General features: G+C 37.6%; 1 protein-coding gene across 1 annotated transcript in view; it reads left to right on the top strand.

Annotated features, from left to right (window-relative positions):
* Positions 1-27,152, top strand: part of tfg (trafficking from ER to golgi regulator) — a 146,278-nt gene that overhangs the window by 92,471 nt on the left and 26,655 nt on the right. The window contains exon 6 of the mRNA XM_028799937.2: positions 1,554-1,700. Within this exon, the coding sequence (XP_028655770.1) occupies positions 1,554-1,700 (147 nt within the window). The remainder of the gene's footprint in view (positions 1-1,553; positions 1,701-27,152) is intronic.

Below are 27,152 nucleotides of genomic sequence, written 5' to 3' on the forward strand. Positions count from 1 at the left end.
TTATTTTTCTTCAGGCTTGTTTGCAAAAGAAAATAAAGACTCCAGTACCATACAGATAGAAAAACGCAGCGAGTAAACGGTGAATCCCACAGCACATCAGACACGACAGAAAGTCGTATTGCTCATTCTGAGTCAAAAGATAGGAGTGGGACTGAAAAGCAAACATTTCAGACTAGTAGGGATGGATGGATTGATACTAAAATACTTTACACGTTTTCAATAATATTCAACTTTATTAGAAATTATTTTTAAAAGCATTTGATGGTGAGCTACATTTCCTTCTGTGCTTTTCATTGTCCTGTGTTCACACTGGCAGAGTTGTAGTCCACCAGCTAAAGCAGTGAGACTGTGTACTTGAGGCAATGGCAGAAAGAAAGCAATGCATTGTTTGGAGTTATTTTGCTTCATTATTATTCAGTGGCTTAAAATGTGATACATGTCAGGAGACAATATGTTATCACGGCAACACCACACAAATCAACTAAACCATTAGTAATGGTTTAAGTTGTGATTGTTTTGAATAGAAAATAATCAGTGCCTTTTTTTAGTGAAGAGTATATCACATTTATAGCTTGATAAATGTACTTACATAGAACACATTTTTGAACTTTCTATATTATGTGCATTTAAAAAAAAAAAAAAAATTATTACTCAATATTAGCTTTACTTCCCATTCCCTAGTGTTAGACCCGAGCATCACTCTGGCTGTAAAAGCAGAACTTAAAGTGGCACTTTCAAGTGTTACCTGGGCAACGGTACAGGCATGTCTTCACCTCTCACCTGTATGCATGCCTAGTAATAATGGCATCTTGTAAAAAATGTTTTTCAGCAGCCCAAGAACTGCATGCTCTTGTCAGTGATACGAGCAGTGATGTTGAGGAACCTGTCATCAGCAGTGATGACAAAGTGAAACTGTCTTTATGCAGTGATATTAAAATCGACAGTGAAACCGCAAGTAATTCTGATGAATCCAAAAGTAACGTTCGCTCAGTATTTGCATCATTATTATACTTATTACACTTCTGACTGCATACTTGCAGTGTTTTGCACGTTTGACAGTAAAAAATAAAAATGTAAAAATGCAACACTTTTTACGTTTTTCGAGAAGAAATGTGATGGTAATGCTCCACAGGTCATTTGTAAGAATTGAACATATTTAATAGTTTCTGTTAATAAAACAAGCTAAGAAGTCTGATCTTTGTAATAGTCTGCTAATGCAGTGTCTTTAAATGTGACTTTTTGATATCTACACGTACTGTAAATTTTTACAAAAGATTAATCATTCTTGCAAGATGATACTCCAGCTGCATCAGTATCGGTATCAGTATCGGCAACTGATCTTGGTTTTTTTTCTGTCTTTGGTATTCAGTGTGTGTGTTGATTGTTTTGTATTGAGGTATTTTTGATGGGGAACTAGTGTTGGTATCTAGTTATTTTATTTTTGTACTTTGGTGGCTTATAATTGTATCATTCAGGGACTGGTACAGCATACCTCTGTGGTGAATTGCTAAAATATTTTTGAATATTTATCATGATTCTCCCTTTCAATCTAGGCCCTCCAAGCGCACCAGTAGAAGAACGGTCTGGCACACCTGATAGCATTGCTTCTTCTTCTTCTGCAGCCCAGCAGCCTGGAATTCAGCCTCAGGCACCTCAGCAACCTTACACAGGTGTACAGCCTTCAGCAGCCCCAATGGAAGGTCAGCCATTTTCTTTGCTCATAAGCTTGTTGCAAATCTTTCATCATACTATTGAATTAATAAACCTTGTTTAGGAATATAAGTATAGGTAACAAGTTTCTTCATTATTTAGAAATTAATTATATCTTGTGGTATGATCATTAGTCCCCCATTTCTGTTTGTTTGGTTATTTATTTATTAATTTATTTGTACAGCTTTTTTGAAATGTCCGTTATTCATGTTTTTGTTAGCGACTAGGCAGGCTCTTCAAAGTTCCCAGATTTTGGGGTATTATTTTCTTCACATGTTTCAAGTTTGTAAAGGCAGGTTAAAATGACTGGCTCACTATATTTAAAAAAAAAACAAAAAAAAAAACGAAAAAACTACTATGAGATGGCTAAATAGCTCTTCTCAATAGCAACCACAATTTACATAAAGTGCAGTGTTTTTAAGCATATGATTATGAATCACATATGCTTTTGTAACCCCTGCTCCTTTTTACATATAACATCTTTTCTTGACTTCTGCAGTGTGCTGTATTTATCAGTAAAGCAGATTTACTTCAAACACATAATCTAGCTTAAACTGTGAATTTTTATATCTGCTTGTGCAGAACATGACATTTGTACAAATTAGTAAATTACCTGCTTAACATCTCAAATATAACAATCCATGGAGCTGATTCAGTGTCAAGTTACTAGAACAGTCTTGCAATGTGCTAACTCATGACAAGTCTAAGGCTGTATACAAACCTGTCTATAGGCTCTATGAGTTCTAATTGATGTAAAAACACCAAAGCTGTCCCACATAGTATAGTATGTGATCAATTTCTAATGAATAAATAAATGCATATATGTAGTTGATTCTGTCTTCATTCAGAATCTACTAGGGACCAATGACACCTTGGCAAGGATTGTAGAACTGACAGTCAAGAACCTCACCTATACAGCTTAGTTTCCACCTGATTCTTTCATGGGCACCCTAATCTTAGCAAAGACAGCATTTGTCATTCCTGTCCTTACTATGTCTAATATAATGTACTTTATCACAGCTGCTGCCGGGGATTGTTTACTGGATGACTGAAACTGAACCGCTTCCATTTTTACCAACAGTAGACCACAGGACTCCTAGTTGTTTTGTGCAGTTACTACTAATAATGAACTGTAATAGTGTGAATATACCAAAATAACAGCACACTTACTGACCAAAATGGTTCACATCAACTTACTTTCAAATTAATTTGTATTTGTTAGTGAAATGCTGCATTGCTTAGAAGAAAAAAAATACAGAGAGTTCTATTAAAGTACATTAAATATTTAGGATCAGTAGCTAATGCACTATATCAAAATGTATCATGTAGAGCTGAGATATATTGCAGTGAAAGGCACAAACAATAGCATAGACATCAGGCTGCAGTAACTTTATTCATTGTCTAAATATAAACACTGTGTCAGAAGCAAGTACTATATTTCTTTAAGGAGTTTATTATTAAAGTTTCTTCATTGTTTTATTCTATGTAGAAAATAGTTTTCCTTAATTAAGTGCAACTTTCTTGACCATTTAATTCAAATCATTTTGTGCTAAATTATTATTATTTTGTAATGAACATGTATAGCAGTATTTCAAAACAAATTTTTTGGCTAATTACCATTTGCTTAAAGCACATTAGATTAAACAAAGACATGAATTAATTGAAAGAATAATGGTTGTTGAAATGAGGTAAAAGAAGCCATTTTCAGGCGTTGTGCTACTAACTTGTAAAATAAGCCATTGCAGTAGCAATAATGGATATAGTGTGCACACAGATTTTCAGATGCATAACACATTTTGCTATAATAACAGTTATAACACTTTACTAAAGTTTTAGTATGGGTAAGGTAGTAGGCACATTCAGGCATGCCTGTATGTTTAAATGACATTGAGTATGAATTTCAAATGTAATATAGATAAAGAATGTTCTAGATAGAATGTACCCACTGTATCAGAACTTGTGAACACAAGGATTTGTTTCCAGTTCACCAAATATTACTTTGGTTTCTTTTCATAGCCTAAATAGGAATATTTCAGACATTTCCTAATTATGATACTGTATATATAATTCTACTTTAAATATTTACAGTAGCTGTTAGCTGTTTTGATTGATTAAAGCTACTGTGATCACTTTGGTTATATCACAATGGCCTTGGAGTAGTATTTTTATTTCTATTCCCTCTTGTAATATAGGTGATAAATTATATATTTTACCAGTAATACGCAAAGGAGAAGTCAAAGTCTGTTTTAGTCAGTCATCGAATGATTTTAATCAGTAATCATGTATACACACTTCAAATTTCTGAAACCAAATGTTTCTTTGCATTGTTGCAGACAAAGATATCTAATCATAAGTGCAGAAACGCTGTTTCATATGGGGCTTGTGGAAGAAAACAGTTTATTTTTATTAGAACTTTTTTATTCAGGTTATTATGATCTGTTTTATGTAGCTGAAATAAAAGTATAAAAGAACAGTGAAACATTAATATTCTGTCATCTATCTGGAATGCTTTTGCATTTCCTTTATTTAACTGAAAAAAATGATACTAAATTTGTCATTCTATTTTTCTTCTCTCAAGGCTTTTATACCTCATATTTTATTTTATACATTCTCTTTGAACCAAAATCATGTACTTTAGTAATTATCATATCAACTAATGAAATATAGATGACTATTACCAAAGGAACAATTGTTTGTAAAATGTAGCTATGTGGGAATTTTTGACAGATTTCTCGAAAGATTCTTTAAATACCATAGATCAGTCCTGAATAAAGGATTTAGGCTTCTTTGTGATGTTTCCTCTCAAAATGAAAACATTTATTTTTGCAGTAATTGTTTGCAGCTGGCAAATTGTTTTAAGTTGTACTACACAAAAAAAACATAGGCATGTGGTCATTATAAAATTAGCAGTGGATTTATGATGTTTCTTAAGTCAGTTTGTTTGTTTGTTGGTTTTTTTGTTTTTTTTTGTATTCCATTAATTCATCCATTTTATGTAAAAGTTGTTTTGATCTGTTTGAGGTTTGTAAGAGGACTATCCTAGCTCTATGGGCTGAAAGAAATTGAGTAGATGAAGCAACAGTGACCCATTTATGCATACAAAAGCACTGATGTATACTGTGTGAATTTAGAGTTGGACAATAACTTCAGGTGTTTTTCAGGTGCCTCTTGAAAGACATGTAACTGTCATTTTCCTTGACTTGCAAGTACTACTGCCTCTTCTTTTTAAATAGTTAAGAATAATCAGTTATTAATAACAGAAGATCTTTAACTTGTGGTGCAAAGTGCTGGAGAAGATTAACAAAAAAAACGTAAAGCACATGTCTATTGGCTTTTACCACAACATTGCCTTTTACCTAAAATGATCTGAAAATGTAAATACCCGTGATGCAAAATTTCAATAAAAGAAATGGAGTGACCACATTGTGGCCTCTGTCGTCATTGTGGCCATATTGTAACACATTGTGGAGCTTTGAGTCATCAGCACTAATTGGTGTGCTCCTGCAGTTAACAAGATTGATAATCTTATTGTAAGAAATGTTCTTTGGTCCTTCCAGATTTAATTATATTTAAAGTTTAATTCTGAAAGATGCCCCCAGAACTTCATGATTGATAATGACTGCAAAATTGTCCATATCAGTAAGATCATTGTCTGATGAAATGAGCTTGGCTCCTTACATAACCATGTTTTATATGTTTAAATGAAGTACATCCAATTTATTTGTAACGATAGTGTTTGTCCTTGGTGGCCATTTTGTGTTTTTTTTTGTTTTTGTTTTTTTTTTTTAACTTTACATTTTTCATATGTACTCTTATCAGCGTGTCAGCTTTTCTCAGCCTTACAATTTCTTGAGGCTCAAAGTTTTCCAATTTCTTCTTTTCAGTTTGTTTCTCTGTCTGTCTCTAGTTAGTTCTTGTCAACAGTCTGTTTGAATATACCTCATCTAAACATGTTCAGGCTCACACATGTAAGATTTACAAACAAAAGTAAATGTTTTGTTATCTTCATAGCCTTAGTCATATTGCTGGAACAACATAAGATTTTATTTGTCAAAATTAGGGTTAGGCTTGGTGAGGGGGTGTGGTGGTTGTGTGGTTGAAGCGGTTCTCAGGGCGATTCGTGATGTGGCCGTTTCTCACCTAAGTGCACAGGTGAGAAACCATCCGCATTCGTGATTGTTCCTGGGGCTGCTGATTTGCCACAGTTGCCCATGCCCTCTTGATAAATAGAAGCGCGAGTTGGCTGTAAGGAAAAAGAAGGATGAAAAGAAAGAGACGGAGGTTGCTGGAGAAGGTAGGAAACCGTGGAGAGAGAGAGAGAGAAAAAGCTGGTGCGGGAGAGCGAGCACAGGCTCGCATGCAGCTGAACTGTGAGCCTGGGTGTTGGGCCGACACCCAGGGAATAGTAGTAGTGGTCGCTTCCGCTGAGTGATCATGGAGCGGGAGTGACCAGTGATGAAGGGCGGATGACTCTCCGCGTAAGGCTGCAGGAGTCGGGACTTGTGATGTGGATTTCTCCAGCGTGAGAGCCCTGGTTGTTGGGGAATCCCAAGTCACTGTTTGGTGGGGCCTACCGGAGCCAGGGATTGGTAAGGTGAACCGAACAGAAGGACAGTGGAGAGAAGGCCAACTGCAGGTAGGGCGACTCCTCTATTGAGAAGCCCAAACGGGAAGCAGGAGAGCCACCAGATAAAAAGTCACCAGGCTTTGTTTTTAAAAGACTGCTTTCTGTATGGTTTTAACCTCATTGTTTTAAAGATTTTTCTAATGGATTTTTAACCTCCACAATTTCACCTCTGTTTTTATGGATTATTTATTTAATGAAGACTTTGAAGCACTGCACTTTATTTAATTTGAACACTGTTTTGTTCTGTTGTTTTAATAAAAGCACTTGGCACTTTTATACACTCATCCCCTTGCTCCATTGTTGTTGCCTCACTGCCTAGCTCATCGGTAGCATTACCAACGGTGACGGGTTCAGGGACTCCCAGACAGAAGGTGGGAGCATGGAGTCGAATCCGCATCGTCACAGTGCCTAAACTGAATCTATATCTATCTATCTATCTATCTATCTATCTATCTATCTATCTATCTATCTATATATACATATATATATATACATATATATATATATATATATATACATACACACACACACACACGAGGGTTGTCTGGGTTCTGCGTGGAATTTTATCGTTTGTCGAGTGTCAGCCTGTCAAAACCTGTTCTGCTGTGTAGAGGGATTATTCAAGTGGTTGCATGTTTTTGTTCAGATGTTTTGCTCCCTCTCTTCCTTCAGAATGAACATGAGAAGCAAACGAACGGAGAGTTCGGCGCTAGCGGCGTGCGTGACTTTCGAGTGATGATTTTTTACGACTTTTCTGATGGTTTAATCCGTTCGGTGGAACGCACCATGTTTGCCATCTTTTTCAACATCGATGGCATTGTCGCATCAATTCCGCTGATGGAGAGGAAAACTGTGACCTCTGAGTGGTACACCACTCAGTGCGTGCCTGACGTTTTTTCTGCGATGGCTAGAGGCCGGTCCAAGAACTTGCGAAGGCACTTTTTGCATCATGACAATGCGCCAGCCCACACAGCTAATGTGACAAAGCATTTCATTGAAGACAGTGGTGTCAACGCTTTGAACCCGCCACCCCACTCGCCTGATCTTGCACCATGTGACTTTTGGCTCTTCCCGAAGGTGACAGAACCCCTGCGAGGCCACAACTTCGAAACTCGAGAGGAACTGATTGCAGCTGTCAAAGAACAGCTGGGCAACCTCCCAAAGACAGCCTTTCGCGAGTGTTTTTGCGGCGTGGGTCAGAAGAGCCCAAAAGTGCATTGATGTTGGCAGTGAATACTTGGAAAAGGATCGAAGTACATGAGAAAAATAGAAAAAAAAATCCTTGGCTACTTATTTCGAGTGATTCCGTGTGGAACCCAGACAACCCTCGTGTATATATATATATATATATATATATATATATATATATATATATATATATATATATATAATAATTCTTTTCTTGTTTGAAACGGAAATGACGTATGACCACAGAACATATTATAATATAGGAACTTATTATTTGTGTGAGAGTTATTTTACTGATATGAAAAAGAAGAAAAAAGACTGTTTAAATAAGGAGCTGGGAAGGTGAATGTAAAGAAGAAGCCAGCGGTAAAGCAAGTGAGACTCCATAATAAGGACAGTTTGGTGCACGGAGAAGGAGTGCCGGCTAACCTCGAAGGACCTTCGGAGCACACGGCTTTACTTTGCTTTTATGGTGCGGGCGTCAGCCATGGACGGACGCTAACGCTGAGACAACCGGGTGAGACGGACTTCTTCCTTCAACAAAGGAATCGTTGCCAGGCCGGTGAGATCGCTTCTTTTACATTTAAATTCAGTATACGATTCAGCAGAACGTATCTGACTTGATCACTGGATTCATTGCAGATTTCCCAGGCTGTGTGAATTTAGACTTTAAAACAAAGTTGATATAAAAGAGACTGGGGAACGTGTGGGGATTGTGTGTGTGTCTAATTTATATTTGTATATAGATGTAATATAGGTTTAAGTACTGTGATTATATTTGTGCTGTTTGTAAATAGGGTCATTTTCCGTTTCTTTTCCTTGCTTGCTTTCTTTCTTTGCTGTTTCGCCGTTTTCTGGGGAGTATATTATAGAGTGTTTAAGGGGGTGGTATATTAATTAGGGTTTGTGTAGTTATTATAGATTTGACAAGGATTTAAAGGGTGTTTATTGTTTTGTCTGATTTATAATATATTCTTTTTTTGATTGTTTAAAGAATTGTTGGGGTGATTATTTCCTTTGTATAAATTCATAAAAGACAACTCCAGATGATATCAAATTGGGGCTAAGGTTCAGTTGGATTCCGTACTTAATAGAATGAATTTTCCTAAGAGTAGGAGATTTTTGTGTGTGCTGGGCTCCTCATTGAACTTAAGAGGAATGCGCTACACCTTGATAGTAAAAGAGCTTTGCGTCTTTCTACTTTTTAACTGCGCCGAGCTGTAAACAATGTGAAGACGAGACCGCCTTCACCGGGGAGGGGTCGTAAGAACAAAGTGGACGCTGGTCGGTGCGGAATGTCGGGCTTTTCCTCCTGGTCAGCAGCTTCGCAGTTTCGGGCAGCGTCCTCTCTTCTCACACTGTTTGTCACATTTCAAGTGCCCCGTCGGCTCCTGGGACAGTGGAAATCTTTGCGAATAAGTGTAATTGGCGCTATCGAAGCGGGACTCTCTTGGTAAATTGCGGTGCACGGCTACTTACTGTCCCTTAAGATGAATTCGGGTCACTAAAACCCCGCAACATTCAAGGTTGCTTTTGTGATGAATTCTTTTAAGAAAATGGAGGGTTTACATCTAAAAAGATGTACCGACCTCTTCATGTTAAGTATTAGACTACTTATGTTAATGTATTAGACATTTCTCAGAATAATTTTTTGCTTAAATCACAGGCACATAGTGCAAGGTTGTCAAGCAGGTAGTTTGCCCGAAACTACTGCAGTAGTACTCAGTGTATCTTTATTTCTTAAATGTTAATGTTTGACTGTTTAATAATTTATACGCTTCTTATATCTTCTTCAGATTCTTTTATCAAAATGTTTTACTACTTAATAATTAATATTTATATAATATCTATTTATTGTAAATGCTCTTTATTTGTTCAAAAATAACATTGGTAATTAAACTTATTTTATAAATACTACATTTTAGTTTTTTTCCCTTGCACTCAGTGAGCGAAGCCACTGGGTAATCAGCTAGTATTCTTATAAAATCAAAAGAAAAAAGCACTATTAATTATTATAATATAACTCCTTAAATTCAAACACATAAAAACATGATATCAGTTTAATTTTTTCTTGTTTTCCATGGGTAACCCATTCCAAGTGGCCGAGTTCCCCCTTGGAAAAGCAAAAGAATTCAGCAATGCCAGTTATATGCACTTGAAAGGGTAGTCTTCTGTAATTAACCCAGGAGATTCACACAGGAGTACATTCAGTATTTTTATATCTCATAGTGGGTCCATAAATTATAGATGGGTTTGACCTTTGCAGCGTGTTTCATGTTTTCCTGATTGTGAATTTCTACAGAATCCTGTCAGGATTAAAGAAATAATTAACTATCATGATTTTATTTATTGTAGCTTTTTATATGCGACATCATGATTGCTGTCCTCTTGTGTGCCACTTGCTATAATTCTGCGTAATGCTAGGCAAGTAAGCCATATGCTTGGTTGATGTCATGGTGGTCAGCTATTTAAGGGTGTCTGAAGTTTTCTTTATAATTAAAAAAGACTCTTCTCAAGCTCTAATTTCTAAAAAAAAAAATATATATGTGTGTGTGCGTGCATGTGCACGCGTGTGTGTGTGTGTTTTTGTCTCTATTATAAAAAAAAATCTTCAGAGGGAGTCGAGACGTGGTCTTCTCGGAAGACACTTTAACATCACGCGAGACAAGGCAGTGAGACAAAAGGACAGCTGCTGTACAGGCTTTTAAATGATCGACACGCAGCTCGACAAGCAGAATGCAGCTCGTCAGCAGTAGCAGCAAGACAGCAGCTGATCCGACTGCATCTCCTTAGCGTGCGTTCAGTACCTCGCATCCCCAATTCACAACGCGAGCAGCGTTATACGTCACGCGAGAAAGACATTTAACCATGCCTGGGGCCGGAAATAAAGGATAGAGTAGATGACAAAGTAGAACGTCGTAAAGAATTAAAAAATGTGGGTGCGGTACACATGCACAGACTGTCTTCTCGGAAGACACTTTGAAGTCCTGCGAGACTACATGCACGGAAGACACTTTGAAGTCCCGCGAGACTACTTGCATGTCACGCCCTACTTACAGACAATTTATCGGAGACACTTTAACGTCCCGTGAGACAAAAGGACAGCTGCTGTATAGGCTTTTAAATGATCATTGCGCAGCGCAACGTGCAGATCATGGAGAATGTCACAAGCAGCAACAGACTTTTAAATGAACGCCATGCAGTGCAACATGCAGATCATGCAGCACAGCACTTGCAGCCCGGGGGTGGGGGGGTCAATAACTCATTCACTACAGCTTTATTACTGGCAAATATCAAGAAATAAAAAAATGAATGAAATGAAAATAACAATCTCTTTAAATTGTATATCCTGTTAACCAAACACGGGGGTTGGCGACCGAAGCGAGCAGGGGGCAGAGCCCCCTAGTATGTATATACAGTATATATATATACTGTATGTGTGTGTGTGTATACATAGGAAATGAGTAATAGTTTATTGCAAATGTCTTATTAATTGAACAGATCTTAATGTTTCAGCCCTTTCTTCAGTCCCAATGTTTCTCTGTTTGCCCTTAAATCTTTGACAGTCATTTTAAATTCCTATCTATATCTATCCACCCTAATAAAAGGTCACGTGTGTGCATGTATGTGTGTTTGAGTGTCTGTTTGATTACTAAGGTTAGGAAGATTTTAAAATAGGCAAAACACATAGACTAAAAAAAATCAATTATTCATTCATTCATTTTCCACCACTTATCCAAAGCTGGGTTGCAGGTGCAACAGTTTAAGCAATGAGGCCAATACGTCCTTTTTCCCCATTCATACTTACCAACTCATGCTGTCGGATCCCAAGGTGTTCCAAGGCCATTTGTGAGATATACAGTAATCCTCCCGGCGAGCATTGTGTCTTCCCTAGGGTCTTCCCAGCTGGTTGTGCCTGTAAAACCTCCACAGGGAGGCACCCAGGAGGCATCTGTATCTGTATTGTCTCCTCTCGATGCGGAGGGTCAGCAGTTCTACTCTGACCTCTCCTGGATGTCTGCGCTTCTCACCCTGTCTCTAAAGGAGAGCCTAGCCACCCTGCGGAGAAAGCTCATTTTGGCCGCTTGCACCCATGATATCATTCTTTCAGTCATTACCCAAAGCTCATGATGATAAGTGAGGGTTGGGATGTAGATTGACTGGTAAATTGAGAGCTTTGCCTTCTGACTCAGCTCTTTCTTCCCCACTACAGATCAGTATAGCAACTGTATAACTGCACTCGCCTCCCCAGTCCATCTGTCGATCTCGCCATCCTTTTATCCTTCACTCGTGGACAAGACCCCAAGGTACTTAAACTCCTCCAGTTGAGACAGTAACTCACCTCCCACTTTTAAAGAAAAGGGGACAACCACCATGGTCCACCACTCCAAAGGCACAGATCCCAATGAAGCAACAAGCAAATCTTGTCAGCCATGACAGCCCAACAATGTCCAGAGCCTTCAGCGCTTCTATTTAGATCTCGTCCTCCCTGGGGGCCTTGCCACTGCAGAGTTGTTCCACTACCTTAGAGACCTACCTCAGGGAAATGGGCATTGATTGCCCCATCAGCTTCTGTCTGTGCGTCCTCCACAGACAGCATGTCCATCAGGCACAGGAGCTCCTCAAAGTGTTCCTTCCACCGCCAGACAACATCCTCAGTCCAGGTCAAAATTTTTCCATCCTTGCTGAGAGCCTGGGTGAATCTCTGCCTTCCCTTTCCGAGTCACCTGATGGTTTAAGCATGATTGATAATCGCTTTCCATTGTCTCTCTGAAATCCTCCACACCCAGGTTTTTGCTTCTCTGATCGCCAAGGCCACAGCCCTTTTGGTCTATTGGTGCCTCTGTGCTGCTTTGGAAGTCTCTTTCACTAACCATATATGGAAGGCCTCCTTTTTCACCCTGATAGCAACTATCATCTCTGGTGTCCACCATTGGGTCCTTGGGTTGCTACCTTGAGAAGCGCCTATGGCTTCAGACCACAGCTCTTTGTAGCTGCTTTCACAATGGAATCTTTGGACAAGCCCATTTGGGCTCTGTGTCCCCAGCTTCCCCCGGGGCGGGGGAAAAGGTCATTCGGATGTTGGAGTTGAAAGTTTTCTGGACAGGGGCATCCCCCAGACATTCACAGTCCATCCTCACTACTCGCTTGGGCTTTCCAGGTCTGTCCAGGCGCTTCCCCCACCATCTGACCCAACTCACCAACAGGTGGTGATCAGTTGACAGTGCTGCCCCTGTATTCACCTGAGTGTCCAGAACAACTACAAGAAGTACTCCGAACTGGTATTTGGTGCATAGGGACATATGGCAGTCAGAGTTCTCCTATCTGTAACCTTCAGCCACATATAGACAGCCCTTTCGTTATAAGGAACAAACTCCAATATTGCTTCGACCAGGCGGGGACTCAATAATAAGCCCTCTCCTGCTGACGCTTTCCCAAACCACCAGTCAACTCCAGAGTAAAAGAGATTCCATTTTCTATTGAGAGGTTTGGTTCCAGAACCAAGCGAGTGAGTGAACATAAGGCCAGCTATATCTAGTTGGTAGCTCTCTATCTCACCCGTCAACTCTGGCTCTTCACCTCCAAGAGAGGTGACATTCCTCACCTAAGAGTCAGTTTTTGTGTCTGGTTTCCAGTCTGCCAAGGCCTCTGCCTTCGATTACAACCCAGGACAAACTCCACCTGGCCCCTACTCCTCCTTCAGCTGATGGGCCTACAGGAGATTAAAAATATCAAAAATGATAATACAAATACTAAATAAGTATGTAAAAAATAACAAGATGAGTCTTATGAGCCTATTCTTTTCTCCAGCGTTATACACTGACAACACCAGCATGATAGCAACTTTATTGCAAGTGCTCAAGCCATGTGAACGAGGGTTATAGCTGTGATGCTGATGACTGGTGATTGCCACGGGGTTCTTCAAGTGTAGAATGATGAGGAGCAGTGGTGTGCCGCATGTGTTTGGTTCTCTGTATGAAATGTTGGTTGCATGACAGATGTGAATGATTGCCAGAAAGGGGTTATTGTGTTGGGCCCTACCAAATCATAGTGTAGGGGATGTTGGAGACTTTACTGGTTTGTCAAAGCATACTGTCCAGTGGGTCTCTCCGCAGTAGCGTATGTCACAGTTAACCTCTAATCTTGGCCAGAGTTGTGGATGAAAGATGGTGCTCACAATCATGGGACATTGCCCTGTGCCAAACATTGTGACAGCAGCTGTCAGGTTGAACATCACTATTCAGATATAATTAGAATTTATTTAAAAAAGGTCTTATTCAAAGGAAAAAGCTGACATTTGGTTATAAAACAATGGTTGGTTGTTTTTCCTGCACCTATTTTGGCATTGAGTTACTCGAGACATGCTGTGCAAAGCTGGAGTATTTTACAGATATGTTTTTGTACTTCACTTCCATGACCAGCCTTTTTTGTAATTTTGAATGGTTAGCTTGTTACCATTATCGATAAAACTTACAGCCAAACCCATACAAAATGTAGGGTTTGTTTTTATTTTTTCATTCTATCCCGCTGTTGAGCACTTTGACTTGGAGCAGTTTTTCTAAATGCTTCTCCAGTGATCTAAAAGTATCGTTTTGCATCTGATTGTGTCCCGCACTCATGTCAGCCAACATTCTGTTACGTTCAATTCTGTTTTAAGTGGCAGCGGGTTTATGATATAATGCCTAAAACAATAATGTGTAACTATAAATATTCATGCCACTTTTATTAGAATATTGCTGCACCTGTAAAGGAGACACATGTAGCCAAACCCTGGTGTATCCAGGCAAATCTTGACTTGGTCCTGTTTGTGATCCTGCTTTACCAGGTGAGACTAATGGTGACTGACTAGCTTTTTATTCTAAATGCTGTGATGTAAACATTACCCAGCTATTGCCAATTGGACAATTCCAAAATAATAAAGCTAGTTCTCCTTTGACCTGCCTGCCTCTACCAATGCTCTTTTATTTAGCTCTGCTATTCTTATACCGCTGAGCTTGTTGGCCATGAGAATACTATTCCTCACCCTTGTCACTTAGCTCTTCCAATGCAGGTGCCCTGCACCCATTCCTCACATCTGTCCTTGCAGTAGCAAGGCACATCGTAATATGTTTATAGTACAGGATACAAGCCGAGTGTTACAAATGGGAATCCCCCTACATTGTCACAAGTGCTTCCATGTTCCGCAGATACACAGCTAGAAAAAAAAACATAATGACACAGCAAAACACAGTGACAGCATGTGTGGTTTGTAAGTATTTAAGCCCCTTTTTGTGACTGATCTTATGGCTTGCTGACTGGGCAAGGATCAAGAGCAATCCAGGTCAGTTAGTAAGACCGAGACAATATGAGACTTGTGCATCAGTTGTCAGTGCTGGACTGAAAAGAAAGGTGCAACTGCTCTTGATTTTAATAGCTGTGAAATACTTTTTTTAACTTGTTTAAATACTTTTTTTTTTTTTTTTTAAGCTGTTGCTGTTAGTTGCTGCTGTAGCCACCATAATAATAAAGTATAACAAAGAACCTACAATGTAAATGAAACCAATGTTCCCTCAAAACTGAGATTTTACATTGTCACTCACAAAAAGAACCAACTTTCAAACAAAATGAAACTATAAAAATTAAATAAAAATTAATTCAACCAAATCAATTACCAAACCGATTTCAGTAAGTTTCTAACAAAATTGTGCTGTATAAAATGGTCTCTGTTGTTTTTTTCTTTCTCACTTTAACCATGTCTAAACAAAAAGACTTCAAGCAGTATATCAAAGAAACTGTGTTTCAGGTTTTAAAAGGAATGGCTGACCCCAGAATGTTTTGTCATAACAGGCTTACCGCATAATGCCAGGTAACACACACTTCTGGAAGAAATATTCGACTATTCCGACCTCAGTGAACGCATGGAGCAATTGTAAAGTGGGCCATTTCAATTTGAACCGGAAACTTCATTTTTATTCTGTTACAAAACTTAAAATCAATCGAAAGATTTGTTGGGGAAAAAAAAAAAGATTAACAGGATCTCAGCAAGAATCTGACTGCATAAAACAACTTGTGCAGTGAAAACAAAGAAGGTTTTAATATATAACATTTTGCTGGCTGTGAAAATAAATTCTTTTATGTTGGCGGTCAAGGGTGTTCGTGACCATGTTGCCAAATACGTGAAAATACCAGATAGTTGGCAAAGTAAGAATTATGCCTTTGAGTACATAAATTCAACAATCAGAATGGATTTGTGAAATGAAATTAGAAAATCAGCCTACCACACTTACATAGTCTTCAAATCAACTGACTTAACAGTTTAAAAAGTTTTAATTTATATACTAATGATGAAATCAAACCTATTAATAAAATTGTGTTCACTGACATAACGTTAATAATAAATGTGACAGTTTATCTATTCTTGGGGCTATTCAACATTTTTTAATGGAAAATAAGTTACATTTAAATAAGATGATAATGTTTTCCTCGGACTTAGCATCAGTCATGCAGGGCAAGCAGAAAGGTATAGCTGCTCTTTTGTGGCAGTCCTTTCCACACTAATCAGACTAACGTTGTGTGGCACATCATAAGGACCTGCGACTAGATGTTGCTTGGAAAGACATTCACCTGATGTGTAAATCAAAGTAAATTTACATAATTTTCTGCAGATCATCTAATAAGAAGGCAAAATTTGAAGGATCTGTCAAAGCTACAGAGGCAGAAGTGATTGTGTTTCAACCATTAAATGAGATTCAAGATGCTAATTAAAGAAAAATTAGAAACTGGAACTGTAAAGACATTTTCAGATATGGTTACATTTTCTAATCAACACATCAATGAGTTATTTTCACTTTTGGATGTTTTTGGCACATTCCAGGCCTCAAGTTCTGACTGTGAAAGAGAATTTAGTCTAGTGAACATTATAAAAACAAAATCTAGAAATCATTTAGATGTCGAGCATTTTTATAACGTTATGAGAATTAAACTCTTTTAAAATTCTGTTCAGACCATTAATTTTCAAAATGGATTTAAGGAGGACAGAAATTATCAGAAGAGAAACTGAATATTGATTGAAATTTTGAGTAGAAATAAACTTTATAAAATTAAAAAAAAAAAAAAAAACTTGTTTTATCATGCTCTGGACAGGGTGCCAATTCTTTTCAGGGCTCAATTGCATACCCATGCAGGAGTATGTGCTACATACAGTCCAGGAATAGAAACCTATAAGTAAAGATTAGTTTAGTTTTAATTCAGCTATTTGCTAAAAGATATTTTAAAACTATGATCTTGTGGTGCAGTTTCCAGTGTTCACCCATGTGCTTAGACTGGGGGTGGTAAAAGAGGACTGATATTATTTACTTCCAGGAAGACTGACTATATTTTCTTAATTAACACTGGAATCCCTTCACACCTCTTCATCAGCGTCTTTGTTTTGCAAATTTGTCAATCAGCACAAGCAGCCTGCTATCCCATCCCTCCACTGACCCAGCCGATGTCCGCTGCAAAATTCTCAGAGCTCAAGTGTGATTATCTGGGTGTATGGAATTGTATAGGGTAAATAATATATAGTTATTTGAAATACATACATTTCATGTGTGTTCCATGTCTACAACAATCTGAGTAAATGTAGGATGACAGGAAATGCGAAGCAAGAAATGTTGAACACATAACTAAAACAGAAACTTCTTCATGTTAGAGTAATAATTGACATAATGCCGATATGAATTGTATAATGTGTGAAGTCTGAAGTCCAAATATCAAATAAACACTTTCTCACAAATTGTATAACAAAACAGGTGTGCTTTTATTCAAGAATATAACCGAAGGAAAAGAAATGATTCAATTTACATGTCACTGGCAATTTGTAAAAACTGAAGCCCAACTATCAATCGACAGAGAGCTGACACGTTGTCTTGGCTGGTGCAGAGGTAAGAACTGCTGCCTCGTAGTGAAGAAGTTTGTGGGTTTAACCCCGGGTTCTCCCCGTTTTGAGTAATGGGCTGCTAATACATTTGATTTGAGTCTGAAATACCCGGTGTAAATTTTTTCTAACTGTAAAAGCTAACGCTGAAGTGATATAAGCAAAAACACAAACACATGTTAATCATGTCGTCTTAGTATCTTGTTGTCACTTGAATTTTTTGTTATTCAGTTTTATTCTTGAATAAAAACACACTTGTTTCCTTATACCTTTGAGAAAGTGTTTATATTATATTCCAGTAACCACTTGAATGACATCAAATCTGTCTCTGCCTCTCTCACACATGCACACACACATCAATGCATGAAAACGCAATTACAGGTACTCGTCGACATACGACCTATGCAAGTTACGACTGTTCGACTTTACGACGCGTTTGACTGTTTCCCCCGCCAGCTGTTGGCAGCGCCAGTTTCCCGCACTCTCAAGTCTCGCTATGCAGCAGTAAAAATATACGCAGCGGTGTTGCCCCACGTGTGTTTGTGTCTTGTTGTTTTGGCAATTTTCGATAATAATATAACCCTAACATATAACCCTATAATATTAACACTAATAGCAGCTTTCTACTCAAAACGGCAAACTTGAGAAGCTGCCAGCATCAAACCCAGAAGCTCTTGATTGGGCAGTTCTTAGGATTGCACTACGCAAGCAGTCGCATCAACTGCTTACCGCAGCCTGCTTTCTTTTTTCTTCTTGAATAAAAGCGCACTTGTTCTGTTATACTTGTACTTGTGAAAGTGTTTATTTGATATTTGGACTTCAGGCTTCACACCAGTCATTCTCAGTCACACACACCACTCACATCCACAGTTATCCCAGTCTCGTTCGTGCACAAGTTTTATATACAATTATCACATTCAAATGTTAACAGTTCCCACACACAACTGCTGACTCCCAATCAAGAGCTTCTGGGTTCGATGCTAGCAGCTTCTCGAGTTTACCGCTTTGAGTAGAGAGCTGCTGTTATTGTTAATATTATACAATAAAAACATACATTTGATTTACGTCTGTAACAACCGCTGTAAATTTTTAGTGCTTGTCAAAGTTAGCGTTCACACTCGCCCCGATATGACACTGCTCTTTTCAAATAAAGACGCGCTATAACAGAGGTGAACTCAGATCAGAGAAAACAGAAGCCCTCCCCGCAAGAAATGTCGACTCACAGTGTATGAATGGCGTATGGAAGAAGTGTGTTAAGCGTTATGTAAATACTTTTGCTGGATTTAACAGTGAACAAGAACTTGATGAGATTCGTGAAGAAATAGTGAAACTGTCAAAAGACCTTTCATTGGAATGTGAAATGGAAGATGTCGAGGAGTTGCTAGATCGGGAATCAGGTGAACTTATGAATGAAGAGCTGATAGAATTGGAAGAAGAAAGAGTGGCGGAAGAAGAAACAAGAGAATTGGAGTAAGACGAAGAGGAGGAGGTGCCACAAAGAATGTTCACCACAAAGGGATTGTCAGAAGATTTATCTCTACCGAATAAACTCCTCGCTCATTTTGAAAAAATGGACCCAAATATTGAACGATTTGCGAGGATTGAACGGATGGCACGCAACACATTTCGTCCTTATTGTGAAATTTATGAAGAGAAAAAAAAACAAACAATTCAGACAAAGCTCACTATGTTTATGAAAAGAGCAACTCCTCCCATCACCCCGTCCACAGCCTCGCCTGATCTGATGAAGGCGATATCGACAACCCGCAGCCAAGCACCAGTGGTGCCAGGAATTAAATGTACAGTACAGTATTTCTTGTTTTGTACGTTTTCCACATATTAAACAAATTGTACTGTAGTATGCTGTGTTTGTCTTAGAAAGTAAGAAAATGTTGATAAAATATTACTTTAAGATGATTACAATGTTATTACCCAGTCTAATATTCTTACCTTAAATTAACATAGGCCGACTTACGTCCAGATCAACTTACAACCAGTCAGTCGGAACCAATCGCGGTCGTAAGTCGACAAGTACCTGTATTTGAAAACGCTTTATCATTTGAACATTTTTTTTTTCTTTTTTCAATCTTGCCCAATCTCCGTGTTATGGTGCATAGTACTGGGAATGCAGACATACTTCTTCTTTTTGGGTGCATACACCATCAGCATGGCACTGGCATACTAAAGTGACTTAAGCTGCCGGTGGAAGTCCCGCTTTATATATGGTGCCAAGCAGAGTTGTAGTGTAAAAGTCTATTAGCCAGTGAAAGTGTCATGAAGAAGTTGTCTGTTGTTATGATTCTGCCTTTGTCCAGACTCTGCTTTACCATAAGCTTTATGACCACAGTCACAGAAAATCTTTCTCCTATGGGACGACTAGGATCTTTTCCTAAGTACGGTGTGGTATTGCACATGTACTTTGTCTCCAAAACTGCCGCAATCTAAAATCTTAATGCCAAATTTGTCAGGCTTGGTTGAGATGTATTCCAAGAAAGGACAACGGAACTTGGTTGGAAACAGTTGCTCAACAGTAATATGTTGCCCTGAGTTGTAACTCAAAACACAGTTCTCAACAAAATGTTTTCAGATGTCCAAGATCATAGCAGATCTATTGTTTTTTGCATGTTCTGTACGGGTGTCTTTGTTGTCAAAGCGCAAATGCTGTATGATACTCTAATAGCAGTCACGGGGCATTGTTTCTTTAATTGCCGGTACAACAAATAGTTCTGACCAGGCATCAACCCCAGCACCAACTGTGGTCATCGCTGCTCTTGTGAAAAGAATGAAGATAAATGCCATCAACTTAGAGAGGGAGAGTCAAGTTTGTTGTACCATGTGAACGTCACTGAGAGAATAAAACTGAATTAAAAAAATAAAAGCTAACTTTTACAAATGGTAAAAATTGACAACGGATGTTACAGACTCGTATCAAATGTGTGTTTTTATTATATAATTGTCATAATAATAGTAGCTCACTACTCAAAACGGGGAGAACCCAGACTCAAACATGCAACCTTTTGCTTATGGCAGCAGTTCTTACCTCTACACCAGCCAAGCAGATGTGTCGGCTTTCTGTCGATTGATGTTTGGTCTTGGGGTTTTACTCATTGACAACAATATGTAAATTGAATGAATTCCTTTTCTTTGGTTATTTTCTTTAATAAAAGTGCATTTGTTTGTTATACCTTCTGTGAAAGTGTTTATTTGATATTTGAACTTCAGTCTTCACACATTCTACACTTCACGTCAGCATTTTGTCATTATTACAGTGTCAGCTCTCTCCAAATGCCGTGACTTATTCATCTTAATCTCATTTTATTACCTGCAGCGGTTTCAACTATGTTCAGTTGTATTTGTCTTACAATTGCAAGAAAAAAAGACAAATGATCTCAACACATAAATAAAGTTGATAAAGCAGTATGAGAGAGGAAAGAAAGTGAATGCGATCGCATGTCACCTTAAGTTATCCCATAGTAACCAGTGCTCAGTGAACACGCTGTACTGCTGCGCTTTGGCTTTGAATCCAGTTAACCTCCAAAGCTTCTGCGTTGTGACTCATAATGTGCTGCTTCGTGCGAACCTCCATGAAGGGATAATGCAACCACTCTGAACTCCTTTATCTGTTAATGTTTAATATTAATAGGCTGGAATGTTGAAACAGAAAACATATTAGTGCTCAAACTCTGCCAGCACAGTTCCTCCTCTCACAGTTAATACAAAGAACACTGGGAGAGGCTCACACTGACGACGTAACATAACATAGACAAAAAGGATTCGTGAAACTGTTAAGGTTTGGCACCCATGCGGGCAACAGTAATAATGAAACAAAATAATGAAATAATTTACAAAAAAAAAATAGAAAACCTACGCAATATGTTAAGAATGATGATAAAAAATTATATAAAACAATATGACTTAAGGGACTCACTATACAGTGTTATACGTATGGTCAGGTTTGAATATATATAATGGTCCATCTTGCATCCAGATCGACTTATGACCGGTCAGTCAGAAATGAACATGGTCATAAGCCGCCGACTACTTGTAAGTGAACGTAGCAAAAAGCAATTCCATTAAAATTTAGACAGAGAAGTATGCTCCAATTGCAGAAGTAATTTGTTACTGATTAAGAAAGTGGCTAGAACAAAAACCAGCAGCCACCATAGCACTCCAGGATCTGAGTTTGACACACCGGGTTTACAGTATCCAAGTAAAACTGCCCTCTTTACAGAAAAGCATGAGTTCATCTGTGTTTTTGTTTCATTGGTAAAATGCTAAACAATTATCTCTCCCCACATTACAGTTTCCTTTCATTGGTAAAATACTAAACAATTATCTCTCCCGACATTGCAGTTTCCTTGCCTTGCTGTTGTCAGTCAAACGTGGGCGAGGTTAGTCTCTGCAGTTAATCAGTCCTAACTTATATCAAGTATGATTGTTTAAAAAAAAAAAAAAATTGACAAAGGCAGGGTGGCAATGTGGATTTTAAGAGGACTTTAAACAATGCGGTTGCCCATTCTTTTGAAACCTGGATGACAAGTCACTTGATCTGCCAGTGGCCCAGTTGAAGAATAAAAGAGGATATACAAATGAAATGTTACATGATATTGTAAGCTGCCTATAATGAAGGGCATCAGCCAAATGTACTTTAACATGTTTATATTTTAGCAATAAATAATTCTTGTGTTTTGCTTTGCAGATATTCTTTTAAAAATTTTCCTCTCCCATTTTTTTAACTGGAATATTTTTACTGCCATTTGGAAGTGACATGACAATGTTGAGCCTGCCAGTTCCTTATGTGATCATTTTACTTTTGCAGATGTGTGCCAGGTGTTTTTCCATCTTTGACTCAGAGGTCATTGCTAGTTGTTATTCGTCCATTTTGTTTAATATTGGGTCAGTGTCTGCACAGCTTGTATAATGTAATTGACATCACCAAGAAAATTGTGCTTTCCTGCCAAAACTGGTTTCAAGACACTAGTCAAAACATTATAATGTTCCCAAGCAAATTTAACCTTAGTTGTCTTAGTTCTTTTTATATGTTAAGCATTTTCAGGTATAAAATGTGGTAATTACTTAAACTACAACCTTTTTGCTGTTTGATGTAATTGTATAGTATATTGCTACATATGATAGTTATAAAATGAATGGAAAGATTTTCTATGAATAAAGAGTCCTAAGTACTAATTTGCTATTCAGAATTAAATGTTTATCCTGATTGCTATTGTTTTTTTAATAAGGACTTGCTAATTTTGTAAACAGAGTATGGGTTGGGGTAGGAGTGGATGTTATGGTCTAAAATATCTACATCTTGGTATAACTAAACATCAGTTTTGGTAGATACTGGTATGATGTATTTGTATGTACTTGTCAGGCTGAAACATATTTTTTTTAACAAATAACAAATTTCCTGCTGATTAACATAATTAACACAGACATGCCTCATACCCATCAAAACACGTGTTAATGCTCTGCTACAAAAATAAATTCACTTGTAGACCTTCATGTCTCTTAAACTAAAACAAGTACATCTTCATTTTGTTTCTCACTCATTTGCTTACACTGCCACTGCCAAACAAACACAGCACAAGGTGTGGTTTCTTGCTGTTCACATTGTAGGCCATGCACAAAGGCATTACCTTTAAGGTGCTAATATCCTATTTCAAAATCATATTTCCCATTTTTATTGTCCTTCATGTCTTATTTGCAAGTTTTTCATTATTTTCTAACGTACAAGTTAAACAGTTTTCTCAAAATCTATTCTGAAAGAAGAATTTCAGGTGGTGAACTGGTTCAACCAACACTTTATGGGGGAGAGGTTTGGGGAATCAGAGTCTTTAATCCTGTAGATATACAGTTTTGAGGAGATGGGCAATGGCTTTGCATAGGTTTCCTTGCCATTCATACATTTTTATTCTCTTTTATATATTCTTGTCCTATTAAAACTTATTTTAATCTGTGTCTTTACATAATGTACATAATAAGAGAGGTGAGCCTATGTACTGCCTTGCAACAAATTAGATTTTTTTAAAGGGGACCCTACAAACATGCATCAGATATGTTTTACGTGTGTCATTATGCACTGCCCAAATGCAATTCAGTGAAAATTAAAGCATCTTCCCTGGACATCTTAACAGAGTAGCTGCTCATTGTATATTTTTAGCAATTCCCTGGTATCATGACTAACAAACAGTCTTTCTTAAAAATTATATGGCAAAAATAACTTTGCTTACATTGATAGTATAGAGCTCTATCATTATAAGAGGTCTGTAAGACATTTCAAAAAGTCTTGGGTTACATTACAGTGTTAATACCATATTGAAATGTAACATTTGAGTTGGATCTATCCAGATGGTGATAGAACCCTTTTAATCTTATGACCCTCAATCCAATGGGAAACAAGTTGGTTATGGGAATGGATGGATAGCTAAAAAGAGTATTTTTGTATCCTTGTACCATAACTGTCTGTCTCACTACACTATATGCTAATATTTATATCCTAATGTTAACAAATTTTTCATTGTTTAGTAGTTCTTAACTATGAAGTGAGTGATTTATCTAAAACAAGAGTTTACAAAGCCTCCTCTAAAACATTGTGCTGTGTGTATAGAACTGTGTTACGTCTTAGGTTAAAATTAATATAAATCAGACTGGTCTTTTGCTTTACTATTTTACTTATCAGGTCTTCACATTTGTTTTAAGAATGCTTAGTAAATCACCAGACAATATTTGTAGGAAGAATATGATCATCTTCATGAGTATCTTTCCTTTGGCTTAGACTGTGAAAGCAGTTTGGCTGTACTTAAGTGCTGGAAAGCAACTCAGGAAAATTTTTAAAAGACATAGGTTTTCTGGGATTAATACTGTATGTTTAACTAAAATGTAACCTTTTAATTTTTCAGTGGGTCAGTACAGATCAACCTTTTTATTTCAGTAATTTATTAATTAATTCATTCACTAGTTCATTCGTAATCTTTACCTGTTTTGTCTAATTAAGGAACAGTGAAAGAATGTTTAAAATTGTCTTCAAGAGTATGCAATTTACAATGCATATGATCTGGTTATTCACATGTCAGATCAATAGTTTTATGTACAAAATCATAGTTGTGTGCATTATTTGAAACAAATACTATTTTTTTTAATCGTAAAAAACATGTGTGATAGAACTTTGAGGTTTTACGCTTGACCCATAACATAGTGTCAAGCTAATGATGATTAAGATTAATTTATGACCATTAATCTGATTGTGGCTTGCATATTTTACTGTTTCATAGGTAAATGGCTGAAATGGCATTATGTTTATTTGGGAATCCGAGCTGAGTGATACCTCAAAATTGTTGATAGCCCAAAGAGACTTAAATAGCAAATTATGCCATTTTACATGTCTGGAGAAATGTGAACTATGTACTGCAAATTAATCAACAATGAAACCGAAATATCAATTAAATGACCATGTAAAATGCGAAAAACCTGGTGGACTTGAAAGTGTAAAAACATAATGAATAACATCACAAATTTATAGAATAAGCTTGATAGGTAGACAGTCTTATTCAATACAGTTTTAAAATGCACTCATTTTACATTTGACTGTTTTTTTTTTTGTTTTTTTTTTTTCCTCAAGCTTCAATGAAAAAGTATGAGATTTTTCATTAATGAGGTTTACCCAGCTTGGAAATAAAACAATATATTTACACTAGTGAAAACTGAAACTGCACCACTATGACGCTATTTCTACCAAATTCGGCATAAATAATGGTGCCAATACATTGAATACCTAATTGCAGTCTGAAGACTCTGGTGTAAATTTTTCAAAGTTTAATTTCACAAAACCAATTAAACATTATTTATATTTTATTACAAAAGGAAAAAACTAATGTTCAGTTATATTTATATAATATATAACATTGTCCAGTAGTACCATATTACCGTGCCTTCAATTAAATCCTTAATAATGTGACATATTTGTCCCATGTCAAGGTAATGTATAGGAATTGTCAGTCCTCACTCAATGACATCTGTCAGCCCTATATCTTCAATTATATTTAGAGGTCTGCAATCTAATGCAATCCATTTTACAATAAATAACAGTAGCTAATGTTTCAGATTTTGTTTCATTCATGGCCATAAATTGAGCTGTACATTCAAGGATTGTAGTGGTGCTTTAGATTCTAATGCCTAACACTGGGAGTTTTTCAGAGCAGCATCACCATTTTACTTCTGTAAAAATGCATATATCTATATATATATATACAGTACTGTGCAAAAGTTTTAGGCAGGTGTGAAAAAATGCTGTAAACAAAGAATGCTTTCAGAAATATAAATAATGATTGTTTATTATCAATTTACAAAATGCAAAGTGAGCGAACAAAAGAAAAATCTAAATCAAATCAATATTTGGTGTTGCTACCTTTTGCCTTCAAGCCAGCATCAATTCTTATAGGTACACTTGCACAAAGTCAGGGATTTTGTAGGATTATAGTCAGGTGTATGATCAACCAGTTATACCAGACAGGTGCTAATAATCATCAATGTCACATGTAGGTTGAAACACAGTCATTAACTGAAACAGAAACGGCTGTGTAGGAGGCTTAAAACTGGGTGAGGAACAGCCAAACTCTGCTACCGTGGTGAGGTTGTGGAAGACAGTTTCATGTCATGGCAAGATTGAGCACAGCAACAAGACACAAGGTAGTTCAGCAAGGTCTCTCCCAGACAAAGATTTCAAAGCAGACTGGGGTTTCAAGATGTGCTGTTCAAGCTCTTTTGAAGAAACACAAAGAAACGGGCAACGTTGAGGATCGTAGACACAGTGGTCGGCCAAGGAAACTTAGTGCAGCAGATGAAAGACACATCAAGCTTATTACCCTTCGAAATCGAAAGATGTCCAGCAGTGCCATCAGCTCAGAACTGGCTGAAACCAGTGGGAAACAGGTATACCCATCTACAGTCCGGAGAAGTCTGGCCAGAAGTGGTCTTCATGGAAGAGTTGCAGCCAAAAAGCCATACCTCCGACATGGAAACAAGGCCAAGCGACTCAAGTATGCACAAAAACATAGGAACTGGGGTGCAGAAAAATGGCAGCAGGTGCTCTGGACTGATGAGTCAAAATTTGAAATATTTGGCTGTAGCAGAAGACAGTTTGTTTGTAGAAGGGCTGGAGAGCAGTACAATAATGAGTGTCTGCAGGCAACAGTGAAGCATGGTGGAGGTTCCTTGAACATTTGGGGCTGCATTTCTGCAAATGGAGTTGGAGATTTGGTCAGGATTAATGGTGTTCTCAATGCTGAGAAATACAGGCAGATACTTATCCATCATGCAATACCATCAGGGAAGCGTATGATTGGCCCCAAATTTATTGTGCAGCAGGACAGCGACCCCAAACATACAGCCAAAGTCATTAAGAACTATCTTCAGCGTAAAGAAGAACAAGAAGTCCTGGAAGTGATGGTATGGCCCCCACAGAGCCCTGATCTCAACATCATCGAGTGTGTCTGGGATTACATGAAGAGACAGAAGGATGCGAGGAAGCCTACATACACAGATGATCTGTGGTTAGTTCTCCAAGATGTTTGGAACAACCTACCAGCCAAGTTCCTTCAAAAACTGTGTGCAAGTGTACCTAGAAGAATTGATGCTGTTTTGAAAGCAAAGGGTGGTCACACCAAATATTGATTTGATTTAGATTTCTCTTTTGTTCATTCACTGCATTTTGTTGATTGATGAAAATAA

The sequence above is a fragment of the Erpetoichthys calabaricus genome, chromosome 4, assembly GCF_900747795.2.
Source record: "Erpetoichthys calabaricus chromosome 4, fErpCal1.3, whole genome shotgun sequence".
In the NCBI taxonomy this organism is placed as follows: domain Eukaryota; kingdom Metazoa; phylum Chordata; class Cladistia; order Polypteriformes; family Polypteridae; genus Erpetoichthys; species Erpetoichthys calabaricus.